Source organism: Ceratina calcarata, unplaced genomic scaffold (genome assembly GCF_001652005.2).
Source record: "Ceratina calcarata isolate Rehan_Ccalc_2016 unplaced genomic scaffold, ASM165200v1 scaffold221.2, whole genome shotgun sequence".
NCBI lineage: Eukaryota > Metazoa > Arthropoda > Insecta > Hymenoptera > Apidae > Ceratina > Ceratina calcarata.
In genome coordinates this window covers 95,020-104,538 of record NW_017143878.1, presented here as the reverse complement: position 1 = coordinate 104,538, position 9,519 = coordinate 95,020, and the positions used below count along the sequence as shown (strand labels likewise).

General features: G+C 34.5%; 2 protein-coding genes across 2 annotated transcripts; one reads left to right on the top strand and one right to left on the bottom strand.

Annotated features, from left to right (window-relative positions):
* Positions 1 to 3,011: 3,011 nt before the first annotated feature.
* Positions 3,012 to 5,998, bottom strand: LOC108622420 (nuclear RNA export factor 1). The gene is made up of 10 exons (XM_018020286.2): positions 5,920 to 5,998; positions 5,482 to 5,801; positions 5,305 to 5,391; positions 4,970 to 5,216; positions 4,705 to 4,898; positions 4,492 to 4,604; positions 4,100 to 4,136; positions 3,791 to 4,026; positions 3,549 to 3,717; positions 3,012 to 3,471 (listed from the first exon to the last, which is right to left on the bottom strand). Exons 1-10 carry the CDS (start codon positions 5,996 to 5,998, stop codon positions 3,037 to 3,039), a joined length of 1,917 nt encoding a protein of 638 aa, XP_017875775.1. The 3' UTR covers positions 3,012 to 3,036.
* Positions 5,999 to 8,003: 2,005 nt separating this feature from the next.
* Positions 8,004 to 9,519, top strand: Bka (FCF1 rRNA-processing protein Bka). Its single transcript, XM_018020278.2, has 5 exons — positions 8,004 to 8,097; positions 8,253 to 8,335; positions 8,512 to 8,583; positions 8,878 to 9,187; positions 9,258 to 9,519. The coding sequence occupies exons 1-5, from the start codon at positions 8,095 to 8,097 to the stop codon at positions 9,399 to 9,401; spliced, it is 612 nt and encodes a 203-aa protein (XP_017875767.1). The 5' UTR covers positions 8,004 to 8,094; the 3' UTR covers positions 9,402 to 9,519.

Genomic DNA, 9,519 nt, shown 5'->3' with positions numbered 1-9,519 from the left:
TGAAAAATTTAACACTGATAAATGTATACAAATTTTTTTTATTATTAATTACATGTCGAGTATTTACAAGCTTGCGTGTATACCATATTCGAATGTCAATTTTACGCGAATGTGTAATGCAAAAAAAATATGTTAAATTTTAATTAAAATATGTACAATATCTGTTTAATTGAAAGGGAGAAAATGTACGCAGCGTCCGCATTGTTTCTTATAACTTTACAGTACATCAATGGATCGATAACAAAACGAAGAGTGATCTTATAAAGGCCTTATATAATATTTTCAGTCCACTGTGCAACTATTTGAAACATGTTACAATAGAATACGACTTATTAATTACACATACTATTACTTTCTTGTTTAATCAAGTATAATCGTACCATTAGAAGTTTAAAAAGAAAATCGTACAAAATGTGAGCATAAATTACTCTTTCGATTATATCATGTCATTCCGCTTTTGCAACTACAAAGACAGTCTCTTGCGTTCACAGGATCGGTCTGTCTCATAGATTTCGTTTCCATCGTTTTACGTTTCATTTTTGGAGCCCTTTTAAACAGTTCTGTTTCCGTTTTAGTAAGATTTGCAGTGTGTCCTTGGAGAACCAAAAGTCAAACTGGAGGGGCGGTTTTAGCCTTTGTCTGATCGACATCAGCACCGCATAGTTGCTTTTGGTGGTTCGAGTGAAACTCGTCCTTTTCGATGTTAACATTGGTTGTACATTATACGGATACCATGTGGCTGTTTGTCGTAGCATGTTACGTCGATAATATCGACAAGCTCCAACAAGATGAAGGATCAGACTCATTTAAAGTTTGTCTCCATCGCGCGCATCCGCAAAAATTATGTTCCCAAGTTATCCATCAGGACTTTTATCACCGCTCTCTCCTCCGTTATAAATAAATTATAGCGAGTATGATCGTTTCTAAAAATACAGAGGGTGGATGATTTCTGCATTGTTGGTTCTAATTGTTCTTACATTTTCTTGGATATTTGTAATAGCATAATAGAACAATATCATTTCATTAACTCTCCTCTCACGTTCTTTAGAAATATCGATGAATAATGTATGCTCACATTCTGTAACCAATCTTCGGATACATGTCAATCAAAATGATACAAACAAGACATTCATATACTTTATAGTGCTTCTCAGTACTGAATAGCACAATATTTCACTCTTTTTTGTTTCTATTTCTTTTGCGTTGAATGATCTAAATATTTCAAGCTGGCTGAGGTTTACTTTTTTCGTCGATTTTAATTTCTTTGCAATGATATTTTGTTTACCTTTAACGTAATAAAAAATTATTAAATGAAAATTTAAAGAGCAATATTCAATAATACTCTTTTATTATAATCTTTTTCTACTCAACTGGCAGTTTTAGAAAATTATTCTACAACTATATTTTTACAGAGAACAATTTCACCGAGATTAAATTATATAATATTTGTAATAAAATAATCAACCAGCATGATATGAAGTAAAAACAATGTTTCAGATTATACATTCTATTATATTGCAATCTTACAAAATTTAACACGGTACTAACTTTATATGAAGTGTATGATGACACTTATCTCGTTTGAGATACAATGTACTCAACAGTTATGTTCACAAAAGCATTATCATTTTACTTTTTAATAATTACACAATCATATATATTGGAAATATTAAAATGAAACATTTCTCCCTGCTCCGTAGTATCAAATGTATGAATTATCTGGATCGTCATGTCGAAATAAAAATCATCATTCATTATAATGTAATGTTCATGAATTTTGACTGTGTAGAGAGTCAGATATCCAGTATCAAATTTAATTTCTTTGATCTTCACAATCAGATGTTTGATAGGGGCAAGCATAGTAGAAATTGAATCAAGTAAGAAATACAAGATACTTGTTGCTAATTAAAAACGTTTGACGTCTAAATTGATTGTAAAAACTAATCGTATGATCGAACTAACTTTTCTCTGATATTAATTAGACCTCACCCTCAATCAAAGGATTATAAATTCTTAAGGAACACACGATCGCTTTTTTTGCCACATTGTCGTATGTCTATCCTTGTGCCGCATGATTGCACTTACGTCTGCCTTCGTTGTTTTTAATTGGAAAAACAAGGAGAAACATACGGAGCAAAGATCTCTTATGTGCACCAGGCTAAAGGAGACTCTACATATTGAAATATTTTATGATGCATGCACCGCAACATATTTCAACGTGTAGGAACTATTTAAGATTAATGTCACACGAACGTTGGAAAAAATATCGATTATAATTTTGGTTCAGTTTCTTGAGCTTGATTTAAGATATTATGAAGTACAGTAGATATTGCGTGTATTAGTTAATGACTGAGTGAGTGAAAAAGTTACACTAGCTTATATCAGCGTATTCTTTTGCTGTATGCTCGTTTGTCCTCCCAATTACAAATAACGAAGGCAATCATAAGTACAATCATGTGGTAAATATTTGGAAATGTAAGGACAAACCTAAAACGCTAGTGTGACTGTAAGAAGGCATGAAAATTGATGTACATCGTTCCAACGCTCGTATGACTTAAAGGATAAATTCCAGTTTTGTGTACATCGCAATCTGAATAAAAAACGACTGCTTGCGTCATGTAACATAAATCTATTTGTACCACGTGTGTCTTATTCAACAATGATAAAAAAATATTACTCTTATTTGACAAACACAAAAAGAAGCTTGTTACCAAATACATTATTTAATAGAATAGGACCTATCTTAATATATTTTCTAACAAGCTTCTATTTGTTTTCTAACAGTCTAGTGTTCATGAACTGAACGCAAGCAGCGGTTTCATAGGATCGCAAGAAAAAAAAATGAAAAACAAATTTACGATTATTCGTTAGCATTAATTTTTGTTAACTAAAAACTAAAATAGAGAATGAATCGTTGCCTTAATTCAGACTGCGATTCGAAAGTACTATATATTGCAAATATTCATGCAACCATAAAGAATAGGGAACGAAAATGAAAACATTTTTTACTCTTACTTTTTCTGTGCTCCAGTATTCTTATTTATTAAATGCTTCTGGCGGTATTTGACCTCGTTTGTAGAACTCTTGAAAAGCCGCGAGAGCATTGTCGTAATTCCACGATACTTCCTCCAAACATTTTAAGCTCCACTCCAGATTCATGTTTGTTTGTTGACTGAGCGACATGGTCATCTGTTGCTTCATGTCTTCGCGAATCGGTCCCGATGTTGGTTTCACTACTCCACTACTCGAAGGTATTTCTGATGATGGACTCGTTACATGTGCTACCACTGGATTATCCAATTGCTTCAGTTGCGCGTCCGTCGGTTGACTGATATGTAGCTGCTCGTTCCGAATGCAGTAACCGTTTCCTTCCGGTACTATAATGAACGTTCGATTAAAATAACGAACATGCTGTTCTCTTTTCTCAAGTTCTTTGAACAGTCCTGTGACCGTGATGAGCATGATACCCTCCTGAAAACAGAGATTTCATATATTAAATAATGAAAGACTTGTAGTACATTAAGTTTGTATAGAAAATAGGATCTTACCGTGATTAGGCTAATGTCCATAGTGAATGTATTCAGGTAGTGAGAAGTTTGTGGCATTTCGGATATGAACGAAACTACTGGCAAACGTCCTTGTTTTAATAACTTTTGTCTCTTATTTGTATCATTCACACGATATAAATTTCTATTTTCCATCAAGTATCCATTCAATCTGGAACGTTCAGATTATTTATATAGAGGTACACTTTTATGTTTATCTTTGAGTTAATAAAACATGAACTTACTTATGATTTGGATTTTGGTTGTAGGATATGGTCATACTAAAACACGCGTGCTCGACATATGCGTCTAATAGTGGCTGACGATTCTCACTATCGAATATGAGAAAGTATTGTTGCAGAAATTGGCTAGCAACTTCTTGCGCCTTTGCGTTCGCGACGAACATTCTTTGCATGGGAGGCATTTTATTTCCTTCGTCTGCTACGTCAAACAGGATTGGCTTTGGGAGCTCTGTGCCATCCTTGACAACATACCGAAAGTTGTAATTTATTCGACGAAGTAATGATTGATAAGCATAAATTAATTTGACTTACCAGTCGTAGGAGCTTGGGGAGCCGTTTCCGCACGTCGCTATGGTCGGGAAAGAAAAGCCAGAAGCCCGGAAGCTCCAAGTTAGTCGTAATAACAGAAACATTTCACTTATTATTATAGTATAGCATAATAAAAGAGAAGAAAATACAAATCATTCAGAATTCTTAGGACTGAAACTAATATTTTTTATCAGGTACAAATAAGACTTCATTAATGACAGAAAAAAGAAAAAAACTGTTTCATTAATTTGTGCAAACGTCCTGGCATCTGATGCTTTATTAAATTTATTAATTATTAGTATAACCGAAGCAACGGCGAAATTTGATCAACGTAATCCAGACCTGAAGAATTCCATCATCATGAAAAGGAACATCATATTGAAACGATACATTACCTAATATAATCACTTTGTCTCGTTTTATACTTGTTGCATAAGGGGTTCCCTACTAGCTTTAGCTCCTCTAGCTTCAAGTCTTTTATAGCATCTATTTGGGCAATCTCTCTTATCTAAAAAATGTAAGTTACAGACATGAATAACAAATATCTCAAATATAAAATGTATAACGATATGAACCAGTCGTAATTTGTGTTATGTATAATTAATTACCTTATTATCGCCAATGTATAAAATTTTCAATTTTGGAAACTTCTCATTCAACATGCTTAATGCTTCAGTTGTATGTATCATATTTGCGTCTAAATTTAAGGCTTCCAAATTTGGTATGTGTTCTGACACAATCTCCAATACAGTTTTTAACATTATAGGCCTGAATAGCGCACAGAAATAATCTGTAATTAGATCTACAACAAATAAAGTTAATATATTATACTCGTAGAAAAGATTAAAAAAATTATTTAAAATTTATACTAACCAGGATCTTTATGAAACTTTGACAGGTCTAGTGCATTTGTTTCATGTACATATCTTTTAGCCATAGCTTGTTTCAATCTTTCTTTAAATTTATCGTCGATTTCGCAACGTGGGAGTCCAGGTTTCGAAACTTTCACTTGTAATTTGAATCCATCAGTAGTTGTGATCTTGCGATCAGAATTGAATAGCGCCACCGCCACTCTGTTATCATCAATATAAAAACTAGCTTCAGTGGCTGATATCCTGTACTGTTAAGAAAATTTTATATATTAGACAATTTGCATATTATACAATCCTTTAAGCTGAATGATTGTAATCAATATGTTTCATATTCACCATTATTGGAACAAAAGTTTCTGGTGCAATATAACTGAGAAGATTGTTTATAACATAATCTTTACTATACTTATGTCCATATGGTATCTGAAATTAATAAGAACTTTATATAGTATTTATTTTCCATTAATATCGGACTAAGGTATTCCTTCAAAATATATGATCTTTCACACTTACAGTAATTTTATACCAACTAGTTTCTCCAAGAGGAAGTTGTCTAGCTCTAGATAATGGTCCTCCTCTAAACCTCCTATGAGGCACAGGACTGTTTCGTCCACGCTGAATACCTCTATCCCTGCCTCTCATTATCACTTGTCTATTATTATTATTAGAACTGTTTGCCATTGGAACATCTTCTGATGTTAAATCGTCTAAACATGCTAATGCCAAATTTCTAGGCATGTCTCGCGATGGTCTCGATTGGGTTTTGAAAGAAACCCTGGGTCTATGACCAAAATATGAACCTCCATCATTTCTTGATACTCGATCATCATGAGCTATATAAAAAATTAATAATAATATAAGTCATCTATCAAGTTCCATTTTAGACACAAAACAATCAAAGGAAAAGTAAGAGAAGTAGACCACATAGAGTGCATTATCAAAAATATTTACCGAAATAATGTTTATCGTCAAAATTTCCAGGTCTGCCACCACGTCCACCCCATGATGATTTACCCGGCTTTTTCGGCATGTTCTTTCTTATGTGAAACAGTAAACGATCACAAATAAAGCGCAATGGTCATTGCAGATTTTCATAGGTTACAAGACGTACAATCTTTTTGTACGCGCAATCAAAATGCGTTTGTTACGTTATGGTTGAAGTTAACGATAACAGATTAATGGTCGTAAATAATCAACGTAATTTCCTTTCCATCAATCCGTTCTTTGGTCGAAGAACAAAAATTGCGTTACACGAAATGCAAGTACAACAACTTGTTCCCTTTATTCACCACTCACTGCCACTCACCTTTGTCCTCTTCAACGGGACTAACGGGAGCCACCGAGAATTGCCGAGAATCAGCCCCTCTGCCCCCTCCATTTACGCACACTATAGTACCGTACCCGTGTGCTCCGAGCTCGGCTCAACTTCGGCTCAGTAGAAAGAGAAGGCGAAACATCAGTCCGTCGCTCTTGCTCCTGATGCGTTAAAATTCAAGGGGCGCGCAGTCGATTAGCGACTGTTGGAACTTGGAACTCTCAATTCCCGCCTTTCTACACATTATAAGTACATGTTGTTAAAAAAAAAAATGAAAATTTTTCTGATCACATGAGACCACATAAGAAAATGAATTTGAAGATTAATTTTCTACGTAAATTTAATTTGGTTATAAGATTGGCGCGTCCGCTTGAACTGTAACGCATCAGGAGCAAGAGCGACGGAGTGATGTTTTGCCTTCTCTCTCTACTGAGTCGAAGTTGAGCCGAACTCGGAGCACACGGATACGGTGCGATGCGTAAGTGGAAGGGGTGATTCTCGTTGGCTCCCGTCCTCAACCTGGCCACACTGTGGCTCCCGTCCACGATCTTATCGTGTTCCCATCCTGTCCTCAATCTGGCAGCTTTGTCGAAACGTACAAAACAAGAAGATGGCGTGTCAGCGAGAAATTGGTAGAACCACGATGGTAGAACTGTTAGACTTTCGATCAGCAATGTATGACTTACAATAAAAGGGGAGATGACAATATTTACAATTAAAAATGCATTCAAACATGCATTCTTTCAGATCACATATGTTTATTAAAACAATTTATGTAATTTGTTAAGTCCCAGCTTTAAAAGTGGTTATTTAGGATAGTTTCTCTTATGAGGGAATATCGTATTTTTACAGCCTTTGTCTTCAACATGGTGCTATGGTACTACAGCCTTTGTCTTCAACAACAAGATAAGCTCGTTCGCGCAGCCTATTAATTATTAATTTAGTTAAGGTTCTTTCGGTATGTGCGAGAAGAATATCGCGTGCTCGCTTACAGGCTCTAGTGAAAGCAAATATACTAATATTATTTCCATCGTACAATGGAACTGAATCTACTGCTTCCTTTAAGGAGAAATTTAAAGGTTCATTATTTCGATTTTTGACGCTTTGACTACTATTTAAACTATCTCTTCCATCTAGATTTGAACGAGCCGCGTGAAGTTCGCGCGGTGGTTGTTCGGCTTCCCTTTGTACGATTTCTTGGATTTCATGGATTTCATTCGTTTTACTTTCAAGATCACAACTTTATTCGAGAGCTTGACAAGTGGACAATAGTTCCGTTCACAATTGCTCTTGTACTGGGTCGGTTCCTTTTGCCTTTTCTAGAGCCTCAGTTTCTCTACGCAATCTACGTTCCTTTTCTGCGAGTTGCGTCTGTAATGCGAGCAGTTCAGCTTCCGATGCTATTGATTGCGTATCCGCGGTTTTTCGCGTATGTGATCGTGTTTCCATTTTCTTCTTCATCTTTATTTATTTATTTATTTATTTAAAAAAATTTCAACCGTGGGGATTGTCAGTATCCGACCGCTGCCACCAAAAATGTTACGTCCCAGCTTGGGTTACCGATAAGCTAGTCCTCCACACCGGAACTTGGAACGACAATCTTTCGAACCACGCGAACGGATATGTATATCGAGATCACGCATGTGTCAGTAGATGGCAGTAGCGTAATATATACAAAAGATTAGGTTAATAATGTTAGTTTCATTGAAAACACGTTTGCAGATGGTTTTTAATGTTTTTAATCGATATTATCACTAATTAAATACGTAATTTCTGTGTGAGAACATAAGATTATAGACAATTCAACAAAAATGGTAAATACTGATTTTTTCATCAATAGAATATTGTTTTTGTTTTTGGATACGTAGAATTTATTTGCCAGGTTATGTTTTCTTCAGTTATTTAAAATACTTTTGTTTAATTTATCCAATGTGATTAAAATGTTTTGGTATTTGTTTATAATGAACAGGGAAAGAATAAGAAGACTCGGAAGGTTGTTCTCCAGAGGTATGCACAAATGAAGAAAATGATTAGTCTAACAGACTCAAGAATGTAAGTAGTTCCTTATATATCACTATTAACCCCTTGAACGACAATTTATTTTTAGTCAGCACTTGAAAAAGAGGAAAGTTTATGACGAGCTGGACTCGTCATTTCCGTTCAAGGGGTTAATACTATAAGAAAATATATGCTAAAGCAAGTGCTAAATGCTAGTTCATTATTTTCAGAAAACCAGAACTTCGTGCAGCATCAAAAAAGAAAAAGAAAGAAGATCCAACTCAGCTAAAAATAACAGAAGCGTAAGTATTATTGTATAAATTTAACAAATTGACGATGGCACTTATCACTGGTGGTTCATACTTAAATGTTTCTATTGGATGGTATATATCACCAGTACTTTGATATCACATTGGACAGCATGGACTGACAAATATATAATTAATTAAGTTAGTTTTGATAAATAGAGAAAATTGTCATGTTGTTCAAAATTTATGAAGCTCTCAGATGACAAGAAACACATATTGCAACGCCAGTGTCAATGTGTTAAACCCTTCAATGAAAACTGTATAATTCATTGTATTGTTTTCTTATAGACCTCAGCAATCTTCTGCATTGTTTTTTCAATACAACACACAATTGGGACCGCCCTATCACATCCTGGTTGATACGAACTTCATAAATTTTTCTATAAAAAATAAATTGGATATTATAGAAAATATGATGGAATGTCTTTATGCGAAATGTATTCCATACATAACAGATTGTGTGATGGGTGAATTGGAGAAATTAGGTCAAAAATATAAAATAGCTTTGAAGATTATAAAGGATCCTAGGTTTGAGAGATTAAATTGTTTACATAAAGGCACTTATGCAGATGACTGCATTGTTAATAGAGTAACTCAAGTAAGTGTGATAATTATCAAGATTAAACTCTCTTCCAACATTTGAGTATTATATTATTGAACGTTTTTAGCACAAATGCTACATTGTTGCAACGAATGACAAGGACTTGAAAAGAAGAATACGAAAAATTCCAGGCGTACCGGTAATGTACGTCGCCCAACATAGGTACACTATAGAAAGAATGCCAGATGCATATGGAGCCCCTAAAAAATAAGTTGAAACTGTTGGACTTGGTCAGTGAACCAAAGCTGCCGATACGATGCGTTCGCTTTTATATCTTAATCTTTTTACTGTACAGTATAGATTAATAAAATACACATTTTATAATAAAA

What these genes read in the sequence shown, in the direction of transcription:
- Bka (XM_018020278.2), top strand. An exon ending in AGTCTAACAGACTCAAGAAT is followed by an intron (nt 8,336 to 8,511) that starts GTAAGTAGTTCC and finishes CATTATTTTCAG; the next exon opens with AAAACCAGAACTTCGTGCAG. An exon ending in CAGCTAAAAATAACAGAAGC is followed by an intron (nt 8,584 to 8,877) that starts GTAAGTATTATT and finishes GTTTTCTTATAG; the next exon opens with ACCTCAGCAATCTTCTGCAT.
- LOC108622420 (XM_018020286.2), bottom strand. Translation starts at nt 5,998, where the DNA reads ATGCCGAAAAAGCCGGGTAAATCATCATGGGGTGGACGTGGTGGCAGA. An exon ending in AAAGTTTCATAAAGATCCTG is followed by an intron (nt 4,899 to 4,969) that starts GTTAGTATAAAT and finishes TATTTGTTGTAG; the next exon opens with ATCTAATTACAGATTATTTC. An exon ending in TCCCCAAGCTCCTACGACTG is followed by an intron (nt 4,027 to 4,099) that starts GTAAGTCAAATT and finishes TATGTTGTCAAG; the next exon opens with GATGGCACAGAGCTCCCAAA.